We start from the raw sequence: 25,734 nt of genomic DNA, 5'->3' as shown, positions 1-25,734 counted from the left end.
CCATTGCTCGCCCACAACGCTGAGCCAACAAGCCAAAAAGAGTTGTAGTTCTCTCATAGAGCCGGCGCCACAAGCCCGACCCCGACGAAGATCCACAAAAGTAGGAGTGCCCAGAATGCGGCCCACGGGCCATTTGTGGACCATGGCTCATTTGTCTTTGCATCACTGCAGAACCAAAATAAAATTTTTTAAAATGGCAAAAATGGTAAAAACAGAGCAAAAGGCACAATGAGAAAAAGCTGAAATGTTGACACCAGCAACCAATAATAGCACAAAACTTTGTATTTAAAAAGAAAGCTTTATATATCTCTCACTTTTTAATTTCATTTAAAAACCTTTCTACAAAATAAATAAATGTATAATTTAAATATGTGATATATTTAAATATACAGTCATGGAAAAAATGATTAGACCATCCTTTTTTCTTCCGTTTATTGATCCATTTTAATGCCTGGTACAACTAAAGGCACATTTGTTTGGACAAATATAATGATGATAATAAATATGCTCTTTTGGTGTTGGCTTGTATTCCTCCTCACCCTTGTTTTACACTGCTTGCGAGCACTTCCGCCTGGCTGGGTGGTGTGTGTAGACTCTGTACTGTGGAGCTCTCCGAGACAAGTCGAAGATCGGTGATAAAAACGCTGGCACTGCGAAATCCAATATCCAAAAGCTATTGTCGAGTGTAAGATGTTAAACCGGACCCGACATGAGCAAAATAATAACTACAGAACTGCATATCTGGAAGAGACACTGGGCTTCGCTGTCTGTACGCGCCACCATCTTGCATAAGTATAGGACTCCTGTTAAAAGCACACATCATTTTCAATTCTTTAATAACACAAATGAAGCTGGATTTGTATCAAAATAGGCTGTAACAAAAACAAAGACATACTATGTGAAAATGTATGCTCAGTAGCATCCCTGGGCACCCCCATGTAGTCAGAATGGTACAATCTTGATCACGTGACATTTTCAAATGATTCAACGGCGAGATTGATCGTCAAATCACAGTCCTCCGAATCAAATAGTCGAACAGTCAACCATTCTAAGACACCCCTTGTAATGTGTTACGTTTTACGTTTAGTGCGTAATGCCGTTACACCTAAATAGCGGCACTGACGACTAATGAGAAACGGGTACCACTGCGAGCACAGAGCAGCTGCACCTTGCGCCAAACAGGAAAGAGAGAACCAAATGAAGAGCACAAAACAATGACGTGAAAACTAAGGGAAACCAAAACTAAATTCTAAGATGTCATGACATAAAGCGCTGGTTATGTGAGGGAGGGAGTAAAGCATCTTAACATCACATCTCCGGAAGAATCATTCGGGGTCACACGCAGCGTTCTGGCGCTTTTTCTATAACTTGTATTGCATATTGCAGTATTTGTCTTATTTTGCACAAACAGTATTTAATTGTGAAATGTATCCAATAGAGGAAGCATCATGTGTTCATTACACCATAGTAGTTTGAGCTGTATCGATTGATATTGGTATCAGTTATGAAGTGCTGGACAATATCGGATATTGGTAAGAATGCTAATATCAAGCATCTGTACTTGCAAACCATATGGTTCTTCAACATTCATACATTTGTGGTCAAAAGTCGAAAGAGCCATCTCTTTTTAGAGAGCTGAGCCAAAATTTCCATCAACCCTGACAGTCCCACAACATGTAAAAGTATTGAGGGTGAATGTCATCCACCCCTGGGGCCTCGTCACTGAGGAGTTTTCTCTCAGGACTCTGGACTATGCATCCTCAACAGGAGTTGTGTCTGTGTAATTGAGCCGTATCCCTTCCACCGTACAACTATATCAGCAGATGTAAACAGTGTGGATAGGGAACAGCGTGAAACCCCGAGTTGCATAGTGGTGCGAGGGCCCAGTTAATGCAACTTTACGCAAAGTCCACAAGGGACAAATATAGCAGCCTAATGGAGGTGAAATTCCTTAAATATCCGGCGTGACGCTCCGCCCGCAGGTGTGTAGTTTACTATTGGTATTGATATGATTATTGTTATTTACTGTCGTTGTAGTTCTTATTCCGGCTAGTTACCCAAACCTTGCAAATCTTGTGAGCATGTGTATCCTGGTGAAACATATTCATCAGGACTGGAGGTGTCATATCATCAAAGAGCATATACCGTAAATTCCGGTGTATAAGCTGCTACTTTTTTGTCAGACCTTGAACCCTGCGGCTTATACACTGGTGCGGCTAATATGTGGCTAAAAACTACATTTTCCATGGTGCTTGGTGTGGTCATGTTCTTAATCTCGTGGCATCGCCTATACTTCAGAACTACTACTGCTAATTGTTTAAATATGTAAGTCTCATTCCACTTTCTGGAATCTTTTGTTTACACATTTTGCCTGCCTAGAGAGGGAGCTAGCTAGCTTGTTTTTGTCCCATGGGCGAACTCCAAGTGGCTATCACGTTCATGCTAACTTACTTTTTTAAAGCATCACTTAATCTTGCTCTCTTGTTATCATTATAATATTTGTGGTTTGTCTTCAAACCACTAGTTGTGTGTGTAAGTTGTTTAACATAAACACGTCGTGTATCCAGCTTTAAATTAGTGATTCTATCACATGGGTCTCCAAGGTAGCTTTTAAGCTAGCTTTAGCTCACCAGCTGATGTTGAGTGCTTCACGTCTTAGTATTTTTATAAGCGTTCTATTGAAACATGACGCCTGTATTTAATGAAAATGAGCACACTGAGTGGAGATGTACTTTGTAAATAAAGTACAATTTAAATGTTGGCAGTGACATAAAACACAAATAGCTCACCTCTCCTTTCTTTTTGTCAAAAGTAGTTTTAATAGTGCTGCAAGTTGGATACACCCATGCTATTATAACTCTAGACTCTCAATTTATACTGTTTTTACAGGACGGATTTCTATAACAAAAATATAAAAATTACTTTATTTTGTTAATTGTGTTATTTTGAACTAAAAATATATTATTGAACAATTCATTTTCCATGTATTTGTATTACTCTTCTCGGTTCAAGTTCTGCTATTTGTTAATAAGTTAATAAATAAATCATAAAAATTGTTATTTGTCATCATTTTTAAAAATGCAGCCCCAGTAGCGGCACAACACAGCCACAGCAGTCCCATGCAGCCCACAATCACAGCTTCAGAAAATCCTAGGGGAAACTCTGAGTTTAATTTGTTGTGTAGAATATGTTGCGGGCCAATAAAAAAACAAGTTGCGTGCCGCAAATGGCGCTCGGGCTGCACTTTGGACACCTACACAGTAACGTAACTCCACCAGGAAACCCCAACTGGAATAAATATTTCAGAGTGTGTGTGTGTGTGTGTGTGTGTGTGTGTGTGTGTGTGTAAGGTTTATCCAAGTCTTACATTATTCATATTCTTGTCTCCATGACACTAACACAGGAGGAAAGCATCTGCAGTACCTTTATAAACTGTATCTATAGTATCTAGCTGTCTATGTACAGTGTCTATCTTGAAAACTGTGATTATCTTTTTTTCTATACATTTTGAATAGCAGTGAAGCATAAGATGCAATATAGTCAATATAATATATTAATTGATTAAAGAACACAAACACAAATTGTTTATTCATAAATTATTCAACTTTATTATTTCAACTTAAATGTTTATTCTTTAATAAATAATTAAAGAAAAAAAAATATTTATAAATTAATACATCATGCTGTTTTGTTGTTGAATACGGACTATTATGAGTAAAGAAATATGCATATTTAAGCAAATTTGGTGTATTTTTTTTGCCTAAATTAAGCATTTTCAAGCATAAAAATTAGGGATGCACAATAATTCTTCAAGCCAATACCACTTACTGCTTCTCAAGACCGATACCAATACCGATAGCTGGGAACTTTTTATATCTATTATTTTTTTTTTATTTAAATGTAACTAACTAACTAACTACACACATAGTAGATTGTGCATACCTGGTGTTAAGAACGACTCAAGCAAAGTTGAATTTGACAAACTGTAACTGTAGATTTATCCTTGCCAAGTATCATGACATCACTACTATTAGCAAAAGATTAAAAAAAATAGAGGCGGCTCAGAAGGTATGAACCGTAGCTCGGAGTGGTTTGCTGGCCGACGGGGGCCGGTGTTTTCGGCGATGGTGAAGGATGCCGCAGCAATGGGAGCGGGCCCCGGGCCATTGGAAGCAAAACAACCTGGTGGACACAGCACATAACGCTGGCCAATCAGGATCAAGAAGACAGGTAGAGTATTTCATCCCTGTGGTGAATATGAGGGACATAGTGTACTGAGACAAGTGTTGGAATGGTGGTAGGCAGCTGGTTATGTTAAGGGACCAAATTCAGAATGTGTGTGAAGCTGTGAGTGGGAAGAAAAGAAGTGGTCAAAGAAACATCAGAGTGAAATGACAGCTTTGGCTTTTGGCTGGAGTGGATGATGGCAAGAATAGGAAAGGTGGGACCAGAGAGTCTGAACGATAAATGTTCAAAGGAGTCCAAGTACTGCAAACTGTGATATTTCAATATGGAAAGAAATCAGTGGGTCACCGACTACGCTCAAAAATATCAATGCAACATTTATTGTTTTTGAGTCTGTCTTTCATGAGCTGAACTCCAAGATGTAAAACTTTTTTTCTGTACAAAAGTTATATGTCTCTCAAATATTGTTTACTAATCTGTCTAAATGTGTTAGTGAGCAGATGTCTTAGTAAACAACATATTCTAACACATCAGCTTTGACTTTGGAGAACAGTAATGGACATTTTTGCCTCTTTTCTGAAATGTACTACTAAGTGTTTGGTTCATATTGATTTGGTCCGTCTAGGGAAGGGATTGGCAACCTTTACTATCAATAGAGCCATTTTGCCACCTCCTCCTCTAAAGAAGAATAGTCTGAAGCTGCAAAACTATACTAACTACTAATATTAAAACTTTCTTAATTTTGTACATGATTATCTCAGATGTCTCTCTAGTAGCTGACCACACGCAGGCAGGCAGGCCTACACCATCTTTCCCTCCATTTATCGCAGTCATCCAATCACCACTTAGAATTCAGCCAGGATGTATTCACGGCCTTACGGAGAGTTGGATATTTTAAACTCTCAAATATGTGCATTTCCCCAACTTTAAAAAATCTCTTGGGAAAGGGAGCAACAAAAAGGAGGATGAAAAGCCACGGTTTGCTGACTCTGTAACGATTACTTGATTAATCGAAACAACAAGCTTCAGATTAATCAATTAATAACGTGTGGTCCACTCCTCAATGGCTGTGTGAAGTTGCTGGATATTGTCAGGAAGTGGAACATACTGGCATATACGCTGATCCAGAGCGTCCCAAACATGGTCAATGGGTGACATGTCTGGTGAATATGCTGGCAATGCAAGAACCAGGAATTGTGTACAGTCATGGAAAACATGATTAGACCATCCTTGTTTCTTCAGTTTCTTGTTAATTTTAATGCCTGGTACAACTAAAGGTACATTTGTTTGGATGACAACAAAAATAGCTCATAAGAGTTTAATTTAAGATCTGATATCTAGCCATTTCCATGGTTTTCTTGGTAATAAGCAAAATCATTTAAGTTCTTACATCAGTAGCTATGGCATTCTACTGCCAAAAAATGTATCGCTATTTCTGTTGTCATCATTATATTTGTCCCAACAAATGTACCTTTTAGTTGTACCACACCTTCAAATGAACAAGAAACTAAAGAAACAATGGTGGTCTAATCAAATCTAATCAATTTATCAAGGCTGGCAAAATTATCAAATTAGATTTTATTTACAGGCCTAGTGAGGAATACACATTTTGTGTACATGGAAGAAGTTTTACATCTTTGAGTTCAGCTCATGGAAGATGGGAGCAATAACAAAAGTGTTGTGTTTATTTTGTTGTGTCGATCAATCAGCGCAAAGCCATCACATCTTATCTGCAATCAAGCTGTGTTTTATCCACAGTTACATTCCACAAACTTTGATAACGTGCTTCCATGTCTTCAAAAGTGTCCAATAGACCAGAGAAAGTTGCAAGATTTGTCGCTAGTTTTTTGTGTCTAAGTTGTGTCAACTGATCCAATCCAAACAGTTCAAAACATGAACGGTTCTTTACAACATTAATAATTCTTCAGAAGATGGGCTTCTCTTTCCTACTCCTTGCTGAAACCTGGCAGCACTTTCTCTTACACAGCGTCTCTGAGCTGCAAAAATTGTGAATCAATGATTCATCAATTATTCAATTAATCAACAGCTATTTTGGTATTTGAATAATTGTTTATTTATTTTTTATAAAAATTTAAATGCCCTCTGATTTCAGCTTCACATTTGTCTAATTGCGTAAACAAAAGAAGGGTGTTATTAAAATATATATAACGCGATTGGAATTACATTTGTGACAACATGTTCCTTAATCACAAGCACGGGCATTACACTTTGTTGAAGATTTTGTAGCAGTATGTAACCCAAATAGTACACACTCTATGCTGGTAAAATAAGTGGAAACGATAAAAAACTGAATTCTAAAAAATTTTAACGGAAAAAAAGGAATTTGGGGGAAAAAATAAAACCGATTTCATGGGGCGCTAAGAGGGATGTGTTAAAAAAAATGTCATTTTATAAATCAAACCACAAATTGATCTATAACCATGTCAAATGATATTGGATTAGGGACCTGACTCACAGAGGTTTGTTACAAAAGCCCAACAATATTGTTGGTCATGCTGTGCAATAAAAAAGTAACTTCAGCAATACTTTGGTTGCATTATTTTTAATGCTTTGAAGGGCTATTTTCAGAACCATATCCAATTCCACAAATTCATGTTTGTAACAAAAGCTTATTATTATTATTTAAAAAAACAATCAAAAAACAAAAAAAGATTGATACCAGATCGGATCAGCAAGACTATAAAAAAAATCTGATCAAATCGGAAGGCAAAAAATGTGGATCAGGACATCCCTAATTGGCACCATGATTGTAGTTAGTGTTCTGTCGAGTGACCCTCTGTTCATTTACTGCATGACAAGCTCACTGCGTGTTCAGTGTAATTAAATATCCTCTACCTATAAGCAAGCTTATGTGCCTGAAGTGCTAAGTTTGCTTCAATATATTAATATTATGTATATGCATTAATGTCCCTTTCCTGATTTCTTTTTTTTTTTGCACGTTTGTTACACTTAAATGTTTCAGATCATCAAACAAATTTAAATTAGTCAGTGACAACACAACTAAACACAAAATGCAGTTTTTAAATGAAACTTTTTATTAAACGTTTAAATCGTTAAAAAATAACTTAACTGAGATTAATTGATCTGTCAGTCTGGAAAAGGTTATAAAGCCATTTCTATAGCTTTGGGACTCCAGCAAACCACAATGAGAGCCATTATCCACAAATGGCAAAAACATGGAACAGTGGTGAAACTTCCCACGAGTGGTCGGTCAACCAAAATTACCCCAAGATCGCAGCGACAACTCATCCAAGAGATCAGAGACCTCACAACCACATCCAAAGAACTGCAGACCTCACTTGCCTCAAGGTCAGTGTTCATGACTCCACCATAAGAAAGAAACTGAGCAAAAACGGACTGCATGGCAGAGTTTGAAGACAAAAACCACTGCTGAACAATAAGAACATCAAGGCTCGTCTCAATTTTGCCAAAAAACATCTTGATGATTCCCAAGACCTTGGAGAAAATACTTAAACTTTTTGGAAGGTGTGTGTTGTATTACATCTGGTGTTAAAGTAATGCCACATTTCAGAAAAAGAACATTAGACTTGCTGTGATAAACGGAACCATGAATTCTGCTGTCTACCAAATAATCCTGAAAGAGAATGTCTGGCCATCTGTTCGTGACCTCAAGCTGAAACGAACTTGGGTTCTGCAGCAGGACAGTGATCCAAAACATGCTACCTCTGAATGGCTGAAGAAAAACTAAATGAAGACTGAAACAAATAAAGTGATATTAGAAAATTTTCTTATGTAAAATCCCCCTCCTGCAGCTATTTTAGCTGTGCTGGTCATTCAGTAGTATTCTCATGATAATTCCTCACTCCTTTGCCATTTTTCTGTTGTTTGTTGGCAGGTATCTCAATACCATCTACCTGGGCATTCGTAGTCGTCAGAGTGCTGAGACGGAGAGGTGGCGTTACTACTGGAGAATGATCTATGAGTTTGCAGACGTGAGCATGCTACATCTGCTGGCCACCTTTCTGGAGAGCGCTCCTCAGCTGGTGCTGCAACTGTGCATCATCATACAGACTCACAAACTGCAGGCTGTGCAAGGTACAACATATACACACACACACACTGAATGGGAACTGTACTGTATATGGTACTTGTGTGTGTGTGTGTGTGTGTGTGTGTGTGTGTGTGTGTGTGTGTGTTTATTGTTATGTGTGGCCGTACAGTCCGTTTGCCCACGTATCATTCCACAGAATGGAGTACCTAAACAAAGCATCCACGCGTTGGTGACTAGGGTTGGGCATCGAGCATCTATGGCAACCGGGACTAACATTCCGATTCTCCCGGAGTCGTTGATTTTTTTAAAATTTCAGTTCCTACTTTTGGTGATTGACCAGTCCGCCGACCGGAAAAGATGGCCGCATAACACCAACAAAGAATAATCCGGCAAACACCAAAGAAGAAGAAGCGTCAGGAAGCGTTTGTGTTCATCCATTTCAACCATGGACAGTGTGCAACGGATAGGCTCCAGCATACCCCCGCGACACGAGTTACAAGCGGAAGAGATAATAGATGGATGGATGGACAGTGTGCGGCAGCGCTCGAAAGTTTGAACGGTTGGAGCCGTGTAACATTTGCAACGCCGTCATATGCAAAGGAGGGCGTACCACTAAAATTATTAAACACCTCCGGATTCGCGGTGTACATAATGCCCTGTTTTTGACCCTCTACGCCAGACTTCTTCCAACCAGTCAGGTAAGTAAAACAATAAATTACGTCGATCTTTTGCCAACATTAGCAGCAAACAAATTATACTTTGGACTTAATACATTATACTTAATACGGTAGCCAGCTCAAATATCCAGCTAACGTAACGCTGTGTACTTTTTCATAGACAAACGACCTGATGTTAATGCTAGCTTTAGCTAGGAAATTGACCAAACCCCTCATTAAGTGTTACTCCATTTACCGTACTTGTTTGATATTCTGCACGCGGGTTAGTAGGAACTCAGTAACATGGTTAAGTTACACTTTGTCTATTCTGCATCATAATGTAAATATATTATAAAAAACATAAAGTGAATTTCCCCGCTGTGGGATAAATAAAGTAGAAATACAAATAAGTTTCCAACACATAAACAACAACATATATGTAGTTGTTTTTTCATGAGGTTTTCAAAAAATTAAAATCATTTGTGAACGTATACTCCTATGTAAAGAGGCTTCAAAACATTTATGTTCAAGTTCAATGGTTTGATATTTATATACTGGTTGATAATAGCCCTTTGAGAAATTCATAGTAAAGTAATTCATATAAGGTTCTTATAATTTTTAAAAATCATAGACACATTCAGACATTTCATCTAAGAACTTTGGTTAGCGCCCTCATTTAAACCATGCAAACTTTAATGACCGTACCTCTGAAAAGAATCGTAATCGAGAATCGTTAGGAACCGGACTTGACACAAGGAATTGGAACTGGAATCACTCAAAATTGAACCGATGCCCAACCCTATTGGTGCAGTCTCTGTGACGAATGGACAGTGGTTCTTTTAGAGTAGGGTTACTATACACCTGGGGTGTCTAAACTTTTTCCACCGAGGGCCACATACTGAAAAATCAAAGGATTCGAGGGCCACTTGCAGATCACTTGTAGATCTGCTAAAACGTTATATTAAAGAAAAAGCAGCCTCCATCTGAAGCTTTGCATTATAGATGACAATTATTATTATGAACTTTTTCTCTTTACATTACATTTTTTTTGCTCATTTTTGCATTTAAAAGAACAAATTGACAAATATGTCAACTTTTTTCTTGTGACTCTACCTTCTCGTAATATTATGAGTTTATCCCAAAATATTTTTAGGGATCAGTTTAAGGGGGGGACACATAGCAGATAGTGAGCCGGGCCAGTGTCTACCATCTTCTACCTGGGTCTTCAGTGTCGACTCCATCCTCACTACCATATCACAATTATACAAACCATCAATTATTTACAAAAAGGCAACATAACAGTGCGTGGCATTACAGAATGAGGGATGAATAACATCATCATCTGACGAGGTTCACAATCAATATTTATTTCATAACAAGACAAAAACATCAAAAATGAAATAAAATACATCACACTCACCAGTCAAAAGCACTCGTCTGGAAAACAGCCAATGGAAAGACTGCATATATAAACTCACTTATTTGTTCATATAACACACAGAACAATGAACAACTCCATGCCTACCTCTTTTCTTTGTGTCGGAATAGGGCTGCACTGGTAACTTTGAGCGTTAGGGAGTAGGCTTTCAGACATAAACCAGTGCTGACATCACTGTGGGTCTACTAGCTGGCCCTGTGAGGCGAATCTGAAATCTGTTTGCTAATAGTGTGTATGTGACATGGGCCAGCACTCCTGATTCTGAAGGCCGTGGGCAGACTACATGGACGTGGCAACACATAAAAATGAAATCCGATTGGATAATGTGGCACATTTGTGTCTCAGGTATGACAGCAGCAGCCTCCCTGGTCTCCTTGGCCTGGGCACTGGCCTCCTACCAGAAGGCCCTGCGAGAGTCTCGGGACGACAAGAAGCCCATCAGCTACCTGGCTGTCATCATTCAGTTCTGCTGGCACTTCTTCACCATTGCAGCGCGGGTCATCACGTTTGCCTTGTTCGCGTCTGTGTTCCAACTCTACTTTGGCATCTTCATCGTGCTGCACTGGTGCATCATGACCTTTTGGATCGTCCACTGTGAGACCGACTTCTGCATCAGCAAGTGGGAGGAGATTGTGTTTGACATGGTGGTGGGCATTATCTACATATTTTCCTGGTTCAATGTTAAGGAGGGACGCACAAGGTGAGGCGGAGCTTACACAGCTGCTTTGATTTCAGGCTTTTTTTTTTAAACCTCAGGGATCCTGGGGAAGATTTGTTTGCTTCTTGCTTTAGTTGGTTTCCTTTTTTTTCCATACAACTCATGTGTGACCGTCCAATTGTTTTTGTTCCATTTTGACATGGTGTATTATTAACACATGAATTCTAAAATCACACAAAATCTTCAAATCTAAGTCAAGAAAAATTTGATTTTTTTTTACTGTGAAAATGTTGAACAAGTGTACAGTAGATCCCCACTTTTTGTGGGGTTCTGTTTCGGGACTGCCAGCAAATGGCGAAAATAATTGAAAGTAACTGATAGGCCCATAAAGATGTCTATTTTTGACTCCCCCTCCAAACCCTCCTGCTAGCTTGACGTTGACGTTCCCCAATTTCGAATCAACATCTGCAATATAAGTGACAGTTGTAATTATTAGATTAGACTCCAACTCCAGAACCCACCCCTTCTCTCTTCAATTGCCATTGTTCACTCGCGACACAATCCAGGTTTAAGCCCTAAATATGTCTCAGACACTTATTAAACACTCTCAATTAAATTTTTTTATTTTATATTTTATATATCCTGTATGTATACTGTATATATTTATTATTATAATTGTTCTTTTTTTATTAAACACATTTAAAGTATAAAATGTATAGGTACTCACCACTAATGAATGATAATGTACGTAAGATCCATGAACACATGGAATGAGAGTCACGATATAGACGTTATATATAAGTTTCACTTTTGTGTCTCACAGTAACCATGGTGTGTTCAAGGACTGCTGAACAAAGTGTGAAATCTTAAGTTTAACAAAAAAACACTTTCAGTGAAGAGTGTACACCGCCTCTCGCCCGAAGTCAGCTGGGATAGGCTCCAGCATATCCACGACCCTAGTGAGATAAGTGGCATAGAAGATGGATGGATGGGCATTATCAGTGAAGAATAAAAAGAGTGCTTTGGCCTTTTTTAACAGTGGTACATGTATGCTGTACATTTTAGCTGTATTATCACGTAGTTATAAATTATTACCCACTTGGGGTGAACGAGATGTGCTTTTTGCAGAAAAGTAGCGTATTTTCTGAGTAAATAAGATTGTCAAATTATTCCTGGATCAAAAATCTGCAAATTTGCGGTGTCTGTGAATGCTATGCTGGGATCCACTCTACTGATACTACCGTTGGTATTGATACTTTTGGTACTTGGATTGATCCACGTGCCCCTAATAGCCACACCATGTTGACAGACACAGGTTTGTACCAATTTCTTTTGTATAACCTTTTTGTATAACCTTCTACAACCTCCTACTGTATAACCTTTACAGGTGAACTTCATTTTACCTCGTCTAAAGCTTTGAATGCACATGTGCGTTCAATGTTTCAGTACTTTTTACACAACTCTAACAAGTAAACTGAAGGATAAAACTGACAAGGATGTTTAATCCATGAATGGATCAATACATTTTAACAGAAAACCATAGAGTGTGTCTTTCTGCAACCTGCTGATGACACTCTAAGTTCATTGGCCACTCAGGTTGGGTATTGTTAACATATTATCCACTACCAGTACTTTTGAAACGGTGCCTGTACTAGTACTAGGAAAACTATGGGGTAAGATCAGTGCCAAAATCCATGCGCATAAAAACCATAAACAGCGCGTATAAAAGACCACTCTCCTCGCGCTCTCTGAATAACCGCTCACTGCCGCTCCCACCTTGCGTGCAGTTACTGGCCGTGCACGCACGATCTCTCCCTGTGCACTTGGAGTTGCTGAGTTTTGGCACTCTGCGGGAGGGGAATTTATAGATGACCCGCAACCCTGTCCCCTTCTTTCTGATTGGTCACTTCAAAAGGAGGAGAAAGATGATATTAGGGAAAAATTCAACCTAAAACATTTATATGCACGGACAACACTAAAAACCTTCAGCATTTCTGTGTGTGGAATCAAGTTGTGGAACGGATTGAGAAAGGAACTGAAACAATGCACTAAAATGAGCGATTTCAAGAAACAGTACAAGCAGTTGATGTTTATAAAGGACAAGTACTCACCTGAACCACTGTGCATATACAATGCTATGTCTAACCAGTCTTACATTGACAACTAACATCATTTCTGGTGAGTACATTGTCTGTACTCACTCATCATCAAAGTGTGTCTCTTATTAATTTATTACCATCATTAAGTCAGTTGTACATTGAACAAATGTTTTGCAACTGATGTGAAATGGATGAGGGGTAGGATTAGATAAGCTTTGCTTCTTCCTACTCCTTGGCCATGCGGAATTGGGAATTGTGTTATGTGATGTGCTCCAGTGTCATTTGTGTGCATGTTCAAGATTAATTATACCATTACCCTTACCATTACTTTAAATGCGTACTGTCTCCAGGTCAGAGCCAATCCTAGACACAGTAGGACAGGTCATCATGGCATTCTTTCTCCCTCATAGTAAGTCAGTAAACCATCACAATTATCCCCAGGTTGTTCAATACATTCAGATTTTAAATATTTATCTGTTCCTCAACTTACCTCTTTTTTCTCTGACATCTCGATCCTAAGTTTTTGACCATTTTCTGCCGCCATGAGGACCCGCCCTATGCGGATGCGTTCTGACCAATCCCATGGTCGGCAGCAAATTCATAGAGTGTAAGGAGACTGGTCTTTATGCGGGCTGATTATGGTTTTTATGCATGTGGATTTTGGCAGTAAATTAAATACTTGAATAATATAAATAAAGTGATAACTAAGTAACACACAATTTGAAATTGTGTGCAAAAAATGGCATGATTTTACAATACTTTAAAAGTGCATCCCTCACAACATCCTCACAATTAATTGATACACAATTTACTCTAGTTACTCTAGCACAGGAGTCACCAACATGGTGCCCGTGTGCACCAGGGAGCCCCCCACGACCACATAAGGTTCAGGTTTTCAGTTGATAATGTGAGAAAACTGGAAATAAATGCATTCTGAAATACAAAATGTGAGTTGTGGATACCAGCAGTTTGTTAATGTTCTGGTAAAACAAGCATATTCAGTTTGTTTGGGTTGAAATAAGCTATGAAAATGTTTCAAAAATGAGTAGCTCTAACTAACAAGAAAAAATGTTGGTGACCCCTGCTCTAGCGTTACAACAGTGTTTGCTAGTTCATCTCACATGCAAGAGTCATGTATTCATTGATCAAAATGTAGTTAGTGTAACATCATTCTTGTGTTGAAATGTTGATATTCAGAATTCCGGCTGTCAGGAAAATATGGCTTGTTGGAGCCGATCGCTACTAAGTGTGCCAAAGGTTGTGATAAAGGATAAGATGAAGGCCAAGCAAGTGATAGAGAGAGAGATAGATACAGCGAGTAGACAAGTCTGCTCTGGTCACGCTATCTAACGTGCCAAGAGAGGCCTATGTGTAACTACAGTACATCTCACACATGCACGTTTTTATTCAATTTTACCTGTCATTGTTCTCAAACAACTTGTCTCTGGTCTGTTGTGAAGGCAGCAGAGAATTTTCCCTTGACACCCCCCCATTAGTGGTGGATGATGAGGAAGTGTTATGTTGCTAGTGTGGGCCGTGACAGAGAAACGTATGTGCGAGTTACTAGACCTCATTTTTGCCTCATTCCAGTGCCACTAAATGAATATTGCTTAATTTTTTTTAATACTTATAATATAAAATAAATATAAACATATTATATTTTTATATTGTTTAATATTTATGTATTAATAATAAACAATTAGGATTCATTTCATACCAAAATGAGGCACTATTAGTTACTTAGTTTTTTCGTTTAGTTATTATGATGTCAAAATGTGAACATCATGATAGATTCTTTATTGATCTCCAAGAGAAATTCACATTTCCAGCAGCTCTGCAAAACATGTCATAATAAAGATGGAGAGGATGTTTAAATAGCATAATTCATAATTCACCTAGGGCATTTGTCAATCCATTCATGGTCAGTGTTGGGCAAGTTACTTTAATAAAGTAATTAGTTATTGTTATCCATCCATTTTCTATGCCGCTTCTCCTCATTAGGGTCGCAGGGGTATCCTGGAGCCTATCCCAGCTGACTACGGGCGACAGACGGGGTACACCCTGGACTGGTCACCAGCCAATGGCAGGGCACATATACACAAACAACCATTCACACTCACATTCATACCTATGGACAATTTAGAGTCACCAAATAACCTAACATGCATGTTTTTGGAATGTGGGAGGAAACCGGAGTACCTGGAGAAAACCCCCACACGCACGGGGAGAACATGCAAACTCCACACAGAAATGCCCAACGGAGATTTTAATCCAGGTCTTCCCGATCTCCTGACTGTGACTGTGTGGCCAACATGCTAACCACGAGACCACCATGCGGCCCGTTATCGTTATCAGTTTCCCAAAAAAGTAATTGAATTAGTAACTGAATGGCTCCTTCATAAATACAATTTGTTGCCATGGAAAGCAATCATCACATTGCTTTTCTCAACCTGAAGGTTGCTGGTTCGATCCTCCGTCCCCCCGTGACCATGTCGAAGTATCGTTTGGCCAGATACTGAACCCCCCTAGTTGCTGATGCTGCATTGAGTTTTCCTGCATACTGAAAGTACAAGCTGTATCATGAAGATGTGTGACGTACACGAGGATGCAGGCTAACATGACTGATTGTTGTGTTTGTTTTCCATGGTCATGCAGGTGTCGTCTGTTCATCTACTACCTGGTGATACTGGTGGAGAACGCAGCTCTCAGTGCTTTGTGGTACATTTACCGCTCACCTCACCCCACTGACTCCTTTGCCGTACCAGCGCTTTGCGTCATCTTCAGCAGCTTCCTCACCGGTGTGGTTTTCCTGCTCATGTACTACGCCTTTTTCCACCCCAACGGGCCACGTTTCGGACACTCGCCAAGCTGCCAGCGCCTGGACCTGGACTCCGCTGCGCAGTTCTCCACACTGCCGTCCGAGGGCGCCACCAACTCCCTGCGTTCCAACCTGGGGGGTGCCACCACCACACTGGAGCGCGACTGCAAACACTCAGAAAGGGATGGGTGCATGCCGGTGTTTCAGGTACGACACACCGTGCCGTCCACACCGTCGTCTCGCGCTCCACGCCTGGAGGAGACCGTCATCAAGATCGATCTTTGTAGGAACCGCTACCCGGCCTGGGAGCGCCACGTTCTGGATCGCAGTATACGTAAGGCCATCCTGGCTATAGACTGCTCCTTGACCCCACGACTGCAGTATAAAGATGACGCTATGGTACAGGAGAGGTTGGAATATGAAACCACATTATAGTATCCAGCAATATAATACCTTTCTAGCAGTCTCATCTTCACTCACTTCCTTCTTGTCAACTCAGTGGCCATCAAGGAGAATGTTGGCCTGCTCACTGATCTAAGGACAGGTGAAGATCATTCAACATCTCTTCATTTTTTTTAAGTCTCGTCAGGGAAGCCCTGTGTGATTCAAGCCACATGTCAGCACAGTGTGTCAAAATGCAACCCTAAGAGGCTGATGTGTTCAGGATCGAACATCCAAAACATATGAACACATCCTTCCAGACAAGTATGAACTTTGTCCGAAATGACACTTGAATTCCACCTCATTGCATGACAGTGATGAGTAAATAATCCCTGCGTTATAAACTTCAAACAGTCACCTGTGTCGACTGTGCAGGTGTCCCCAAGTTCTGATGACCTCGTGTTCTTAGTGCCAAAAACATTCCTTGGAAATGTTGTCTCACTTCTGAGGATTTGGAGCTCCAGATGGCCTGGTAGTCTCTTCACACGTGTAAAGATCATTCTGGTCCAAAAGGAAGAAGGTAAAGCAGCATCTAACGGTTTTAACCCATAAGAATCCATGCTGACCAACACTTTAAATGTGTGCTGTACAGCTTTGTGCTCGACTTGAACTCATCAAGTCCCTAAGTGACGTACAGTATAGGAAACATTTTGCAGTGGTTGTCATGTGACAGCTATGTTGCCAGACGATAATTATCGTATTTGTATGATAATTTCACCATCTGTGCAATCAGTAATTTCAAAACTGTCATAATGTAGGATCATTTGAGTCCTGAAATACATGGCTATTAGCAAACACAAACAGGATACAACATGCACTGCACCTGCTGTTGTGTTCTTTACAGCCAATCAACGCACTATGTAGCACACAAACGCAAAACGTAAACAACAATGGACGATGAGTGCATCGCGGCGGGGGCATAAAAAAGAAGGTGTGTTAAGGAAGGAGAATTAATAGATTTATTCTTAAAATATATATGATACAGGACCTTGATATATGATGACTAAGAAGATGGTTAAATGTGACGGATATTCAGTGCAACGGCTCATTCTGCACACCAAACAGGTGGGGGCGCTGTTTGCCAGGGGCAGCTTTTTTCCAACAGTGCTGTTATTTTTGTTAAAGCAGGGGTGTCCAAACCTTTCTCCAGCGAGGGCCACGTACTGAAAAATGATAGGATGAAAGGGGCACGTTGATATTTTGTAAAGCAACACATGTAGCTATGCTAAGAAGTTATATATATTTCAAGGGAAAACAATGCATCTCAGCATTGTGATATACAGTAGGTGAAAAAGTGTATTAATAGCATGAACTTAGCTCTTTTTTCTCAATTTTTTTCTTTTTTTAAATTTTCCAAATATTTCAACTTTTTTCTATAGACTTTGTACATTTTCTTTTTGTAATATTATGACTTTATTCCCATAATATTTTGACTTTAATTCCCATAACATAACTCTTTAATGACAACTTTATTTAGTTTTGTTTGTTTCTCATAATATTACACCTTTTTTAAAAATAACATATTTGTTCTTTAATATAATCTCTACGCTACTAAAATTACATTATTTTTCCTCATAATATTACGAATTTATTGTAAAATATTATGATTTTTTTCTCGTTAGAGTATCACTTATTTTTACTTTATTCTCGTAAAATTACAGCTGTTTTTTGCATTTGTTTTTCCCCCAACTATTTAAACTAAATATTATATTATATTATATTATATTATATTATATTATACTTATTACTTTTCCGCAAACTTATGTTTCATAAATAAATAGCTTTATGTGTTATTTTGTTTCTTATAATAGTTGGCTAAAAAAAAAAAATGCCCTTTTTCTTTAATATTTCAACTTTGTGATACTAAAATGATGATATTTTTCCTCATAATATTACAATGCTTGCCCATAAATTTTTTCTCGTTAGATTACAACTTTTTACATTTTGACTTTCTTCTTGTAAAATTACTGCGGATTTTTCCACTTTGCTGTTTTTGTATTTTTTTAAATTTTGTTGTTAAATGATATTCTTAGAATGTGACATGGGGCCAATTTAAAAAAAAAAAAAAAACAGCTGCGGGCCACACTTTGGACACCCCTAATTTAAAGGTATAAAACCTAGTCATGTGCAGTCATGGCCGGTGAGTTTGGGAAGGTTTTTTTTTTTTACGTTACGTTTTTTTTAAGTTAAAACAAGAAAAACAGGAGAATAATTCACATTTGGTCGAAAATATTTTCAAATACTTCTTAGTCCCATTTATTTATTGTTTTTATTACCGGGAAAATATTTGTGTTCTTACCTTTTATTTGCATATGAAGTACATTCAGTCCTTCTCCAGGAAAAGTTCTGATACTTTGTTGTTAAAGTCTGTCACCTTCTGGTGACCTTGTATATATAATTTTCCATCTTGGCAGTAAATTCATGCATTCATTCATTCAGCAGAGCATAAAATATTTAATGCATTTGACTTGCTGCTCTCCAGCTAGTGCTGCTGCTGTCAAAAAAAAAAACCAAAACACTGGCATTTTCTTTCTATGGAAGGATGGCAGTGACAAGCACCTTCCAGCTCACGCACCCCTTCAGGATGAAGCTAGTACTGCAGCGCCTCCTGTATGACATTTCTATGTATTTTATTGTGGGATTAGCAAGAATAATGACGTCACACATTAAAGGCATTACACATGCTGTCATTTCATGGTGTATAATAAATATTTCTGCAACATGATATTATTAGCCACATGCTGACAACCACAAATTGGCAGGTGCCACGATCCAACTCAGTGCACTCAGACAGTACTAAGTTGAGAGGTGACGCCCGTGGCAGCCTCTTCTTAGGTTTCTGTGCTGTATTTGGATGTGCAAATTCAGCAATTTTTGCTTCAGAAAATGTTGAAAATGATTGGAATCATACAGAAAATACATTTATAATGCACTTCAATCAACATATTAACATTTATTTTGTGTTATCATTTGTTTTTTTATTGCTCTGCCTCACCTGCCCCCCCTGACCACACATCACTGGTAAAACATCACTACATCATAAATACTGTATAGTATATATAGTGTGTGGTCATGTTTTACTGAACAGATGGCCCTGAGCAAAGTCAAATTAGGTATGAACGATAATTTTCCTCAAAGTACGATCATTTTAAGTTTCTGGTATGATAGTGTCATTTCTCATCTGGCAACACTGTGTGACAGTCATGTGACTATCCCAGCATATGCCCAAAATGGCAGTCCGCCAGGTAAGCTAAACCTTATTTTTGTCAGGAAAGCTCCTTTTAAATCCATTTAACAATTGCGATGCTTTAAATAGGTCGTCAAATATTACAGTTCAACTCTTAGATTTCTTCAATGAATTCATAGAAAACAAGCTAACTTTATCAGGCTTTTAGCCTTGAAATTGCTATGACGTATTTCTCACGATGGCAAAAATGCTAATAAAACACTCAATAAATGTCACTCTTTCAATGATTTTCAATGAATATTTGTTCTTTGTTCAATTTAAAGTACGCCACAAATGAGTGACCAGTTAGCATGAAGACTGTAACATATTTGTAACGTCACACATCTTTCACATCAATTAGTAGTATTTTACAAAGAAAACACCACTGATATCTGTGTAGATTATCCCTTAAATGGAGGCAACTGGACTCTGTATAAGTGTGGGTATCCTAACTGGGTTTTTGTCAGATCCATTAGGAGAAGAAAGACCACTAAGCCCGAGCCTGAGGGTTAAAAACAGGAGACGAAAAGTAGTGGTCCCGTAGGTGGCTGGTTTATCAGAGAAACTCTGAATAATTTACACCAAACATACCATACCTGTGCACTTCGAACCCACCAACACCCTCAGACAAAAACTGGTTCACCCAAGGACAAAATCCTGAGAAGCAAACTCAGCATTGTTGTTTCTGCAGTGCAGTGTCGTGAGGAGCGCAATGACCTGTACATTGGAGAGACCAAACAACCCTTATACAAACACATAGCACAACATTGGAGAGCAGTTTCTTTGGGCCTTGAGTCAGCAGTTAATTTGCATCTCAAACAGAAACAACAATCACGACAACAAGAAAGGTTAGTCATCACCTATAGTCTGCTTAACGTCTCTCCCCCAAAGATTGTCTCATTCCACCGGAGGAGAGGCCACTTACAAGCTGTTTTGCCCCCAGTCAGACAAACCTGATTGTGACACACTCACCAGAGACGTAAACAGAGAGACTAGAAGAGTCCAGTTGCTTCCATCCCACTCTGTATGTGTTCCACTTGGTCTGTGCCGTATCCACCATCATGACTTGAAATGGATTCTTATGGGTTCAAAAAGGCAAAAGTAGATTTGTCAAGTTGGACAGAAATCCACATTTTATGTCCACAATAAACATGAGAACTGACAAGGAAAGGAGTCAAGGATGAAGAGGAGACCAACAAGCAGCCATCTCCGCCAAATGGAACCAAGCAGGATGTACAGTACTCTGACATGCAGCATTTTTGTACTTTTTGAGATCAGTAGAGATACTACAAGTCATTGTGTTTGTGTGTGTGTAAAGTACTGTGCACGCGTCTTAGGTTGCCATTAGATGTGTTTGTAGTTCCTGCTTGACGGAGGACGCAAACAGACAGATGCTACAATGTTGACACTTCCATCAATGCCACGCCTTTTGTTCCTGGTTCTTTGGACTATGTTGCTATCAGAAAAGTAGTCAATGATCACACAACTGAAGAGGTTTTCAAATGGTATCAAAAATGACAAATGAACAGATGTAATTTGCGACTCTTTCCACCTCAGACAGGTTAAAACACTCAGATAAACAAATAAGCACGGTAGGTGTGCAATAGCAGCAGGTTATTATATTAGTGACACAGAAAGCATGACGCACGAAACTGAAACAGTCGCTGTCGGCACACATCACAAAAGTGCTCATAGAATAGAATAGGAATGACATGGCTTGAAAAACAACAACTTGCCAACACTCTGAACTAGCAGCCTCATTTCTTGCATTAAAATGCACTGTAGGGATATAAAATCAAGTGGGCATAACAGCCTTGCTTTTTTTTTTGGTTTTGGTCGTGTCATATGACGCAAGTTGCATTTCACTTTCACTTTCTGGAGTCATCTCTAACCTTTTAAAAATACTTCCACACTTGGGATGATTTTTTTTACTAGCCATCATGAGCCAATAGGTCCGTAGATGTTGACTGACTTGCTAGCATTCAAAGCTGGTGCTCCTTTGGATTGTACCACTTGAAGCGGGTGATTTTTATTAATGCGTGCTTAGTATAGGGCCTCTGTTAAACATACACGTCAATTTTAATTCTTTATTTAACACAAATTAGGCTGTTTTGAATCAAAATAGGCTACTATAGGCTAGTTATAACAAAAACAAAGACATTCTTTGTAAAAATGTGTGCTGAGAAACAGCAGTGACTACCCCCATGTAGTCAGAATGGTACAATCTTGATCACATGGTATTTTTATATGATTCAAGCACGAAATTGATAGTTGAATCAGACTCCTACGAATTGAATTGTCGAATAGTCCACTATTCTAAGACACCCCAGTAATATCTAAGTGTTGCCCAATTGATTGTGCTATGTGAGTGTGTGTGTCCTGAAGGTCCCTGTGAGTTACAGTATTAGACTGACAATGTGCTGAGTTATTAGACTGTATAATGATATATAGACTGTATAATATCACCAAGTGTGGTGTAAAGTGGTTTAGTATTTTTAGCTGCGGTGGAAACTGCAAAGAGGTGGCCTAAGACTTTTGCACAGTAGCTTTACAACGTGTGAATGTGCGCTCGATTCTGATATCAGATCTCGTCATCGCCGGATGCGCAGTCTGACAGGCTAGTACTGTATATCTGCTCCGTGCTCCTTCATGCTTTGGTGGCTAACTGACCTTGTGAAATTTAGAGACCCTCACAATTCGCATGTTAATTCCTGGAGGTTGCTCTATTGTGGATTTGTTCACATTTGGGGGGGGGGAAATACCGTGCAGGTGTTAATTTTAGTAAGTTTAAAGGAGCTGAATCAATGCAAGTAAGCTTTTATCGTTGGATAAGGTTGGACCCCAGTACAGGGGGACAGTGCTGTACAGTATGTACTGAACAGTACAGTACATGGTTGCTATGGTAACTGCTAACTATCTATATACACACGCAATACATCCACGCAACTGGAAAAACGTCAAAAAGCGAAACGCTCAACCGAACCGATTTTGGTCACATCACGCATCAAACTGCGTGAGCCCCATGGGTCCACGTACCGAGGAACCAGAGTGGTCTGCTTGTGTGACTGAAAAGTGCCCTGATGAGGTCGCTTATTCCAAATAGCTCCCCGTCCCTGAAACAGCACCACCTTTGTCTCTGTTTTTATTTTTTGTTGTGTGTTTTAATTAATTAAATTTTAATTACTAATGAAATGAAACTCTTGTTGTATAAATGATGTATATGATATGTCCAGACTGTAGGAACAACCTGTATAATTTATGCTCACTCTTTGCACATACTTGGTTGGTATACCCCACTATCCATACCCCAATTATTGGAATTTATGTCTATACCCTGTCCATGCGAGCCTGATGTCAGACCAGTAGAGGGCAGCAATGTACGCCCAAATTACTAGAGCTCACAGAAGATGGGTATATAAGTATAAGTATAACTTCACAGTGCAAACCAAACTGGTCAATTCAACACAACAGTGCACTCTAACTCAAGTCTGCTTTTTTTGCAGGAATGATATAAATATAAAGACAATTTTATATATATATATATATATATATATATGTGAATTAATTAATTAAAATGTGAAATAATGTGTTAAAATGATCCATGAATCAATGACAAAGATAAATATCACCTTAAATTACCATTTTCATACATTTTATTATTTCTATATTGCCTTTATTTTTTTAACTATGTTTCTTATTTCACTGCATTTTTAATTGTTGAATACTATTTTATATACTTGATGGCCTTTTAGTTCATGTTACTGCAGTGCATTCAATGACATTCATGGATTACATGATAAATGTCTTCTTTCATGTTGATGCCATTCCTCTTAGCAAGAGCCCGATTGATTTTGAACGCTTTGTACAGACAAAATGGAGAAAGGCGTAGCAAAAGCACATGAGATGACGGGTGCGTCACTACACTGTAATGCTTCTTTTTACAACCTTTGCACAAAGTGGTCGTTGTTTTATACGCAGTATAAGTACAATGCACTGGATTTATTTTCAAAAGCACAACACAAAGCAACTGGATAATCAATCGATTAGACTGTTAAGCCAAATAAATATGAAATATGTCAGCATCTCCAACAATGGCCACAAGTAAGGAAAATGATGATGGGTGCAGCCTCTTTTTTTATTGGCCTGTGCCAAATTCTTAAAAAACAATTAATCAAGGACATGGGGGAAAAAACAGCAAAAATGGAAAAGAAACAGCACAAATTTGACAAGAATTAAGTTTTATGAGAAGAAAAGTTGTCATTTACAAGAATAAATTCAAAAGATTATGGGGAAATAAAAATAATATTAAAGAAAAATGTGTTATTTTCTAAAGTCATGACCAAAAAAACAAAGAATAAAGTTGCAATTGTAGGAAAATTAGGTTGGGAAAAAAATTATAATATTTGGAGAGTTCAGTTAAAATATTCTAGTATAAAGTCCTAACATTCATTCATACAAGAAAATGCAACTGTTGACATATTGGGGAAAAAATAACAGTAAAAATGGAAAAATGAGCAAAAAAAGTGTAATTAAGAACAAACACTTTATATCAGGGGTGTCCAAACTTTTTCCAGTGAGGGCCACGTGCTGAAATGTATGTTATGCTAAAACGTTATATATATATATATATATATATATATATATATATATATATATATATATATATATATATATATATATATATATATTTAAACCCTGCATCTCAGCTTTGTGATATAGGTGAAAAAGCGTATTATTAGTCAGAACTTCACTTTTTGCTCTTTTTTTCCCCATTTTTGCTCTTATTTTTTTAAATTTTTGAAGTATTTAAATTTTTTTTCTAAACTAATCTTTGTGAAATTTCTTCTCGTATTATTATGAATTTATTCATGTAATATTACAACTTTTCCCCCCAACCTAATTTTCCATAAATTACTTTATTTTGTTTGGTTTCTTATAATAGCACAAAAAAATAATTAAAAAAAACCATTTTTTGAATATTTCCACTCTATGCTACATAAATGACACTATTTTTCCTCATAATATTACAACTGGATTCTTCTAAGATTGTAACTTTTTTTTGTTGTTTGACTTTGTTCTGGTTCTAGTTTTTTTGTTCAGTTATATTTTGACAATGTGCCCCGGGCGCTTTTTCACCTATAGCAGCACAAGGGTGAGATGTAGGCCGTTTTTTGGTGACATATACATAACTTCTTAGCATAACTACATATGTTGGTGTACAAAATGTAAACTATCCAAGTGGCCCAGCCATCCTTTGATTTTTCAGTATGTGGCCCTCGATGGAAAAAGTTTGGAACACCCCTGGTGTAACAGTACGCCATCATCGCTGTTTGGTACCTCGGTTTTAAACGTGTACTTCATTCAGGGCCACTTTTATTCCTGTTCCCCATCTCTCCTGAACAATTGCGGCACTTGTCCGTTTACGTATTTTACACTGAATGTGTACCGTGTGGGAAAATACACCTCCGTACCGAACCGAAAAACCCTATTAGGAATAGTACAAGTCGTGTTACACTCTGAAAAACAATCATGTTGATATTACGATTATTCAAATATATTTAACAGCTTAGCATATTTAATCTACATTGGACTGCTTTTAACACAAAATGATATCAAGAAAAGTGAATCATATCCAAGGGCGCCCGCATCCTTTCATTATTTTGGATGGAATCATTTAGTGTGTGAAGTGGTTTATCAGGTTGAATAAGATCCTCAGCTGGATGACACCACAGAGGTGGACTTCAAAAGTGTAAATAAACATATGCAAAGTGTACATGTTTTAAAAAAACTAAAAGATCTCTTCCTGAGTTGTGACTGTGACAGGCGTCTTTGGATGCCATGATGATATAACTATGAGCATATAAAAAACAATACATGTGCTGTATGTGGTGTATTTTTGCAAAAAAAAACATCAAAATGGTATTGTGTGATGAAAGTGCAACAAATGTCCAAACGTTTTTTCAAATGTGTTCCAATGGATGAAGAAAAAAAATCACTGTAAAAAAAACAAAAAAAGAATCCAGTGATAAAGAGGATCAAAACATTTTTTTGTATATAAGGAATTTTTTTGTACATTTTTATTTGAATCTAATGCAACACAAGCTACCAAAATTCATTGAATAAAGTACACTGTGGTCCATTTTCTGCCTTGTTAATAATGCATTCTTCCTTCATTTCATT

At 38.2% G+C, this 25,734-nt stretch overlaps 1 protein-coding gene across 2 annotated transcripts in view; it reads left to right on the top strand.

The window, feature by feature from the left end:
• Nucleotides 1–25,734, top strand: part of xkr4 (XK related 4) — a 28,452-nt gene that overhangs the window by 2,189 nt on the left and 529 nt on the right. The window contains exons 2-4 of one of the 2 annotated variants that reach the window (XR_008569604.1): nt 8,063–8,262; nt 10,658–11,012; nt 15,725–16,848. Coding sequence is in view for 1 of the 2 variants with exons in the window: in XM_054768185.1 (XP_054624160.1) it covers nt 8,063–8,262; nt 10,658–11,012; nt 15,725–16,322 (1,153 nt within the window). In the remaining variant the exon portion in view is untranslated. Of the gene's footprint in view, nt 1–8,062; nt 8,263–10,657; nt 11,013–15,724; nt 25,697–25,734 lie in introns of those variants that run through there. The other variant, XM_054768185.1, reaches the window with a different exon arrangement.

This window comes from Dunckerocampus dactyliophorus, chromosome 2 (assembly GCF_027744805.1).
Source record: "Dunckerocampus dactyliophorus isolate RoL2022-P2 chromosome 2, RoL_Ddac_1.1, whole genome shotgun sequence".
Lineage (NCBI taxonomy): Eukaryota > Metazoa > Chordata > Actinopteri > Syngnathiformes > Syngnathidae > Dunckerocampus > Dunckerocampus dactyliophorus.
The sequence above is the reverse complement of the archived record's forward strand: the minus strand, read 5'-3'. Positions and strand labels throughout refer to the sequence as shown.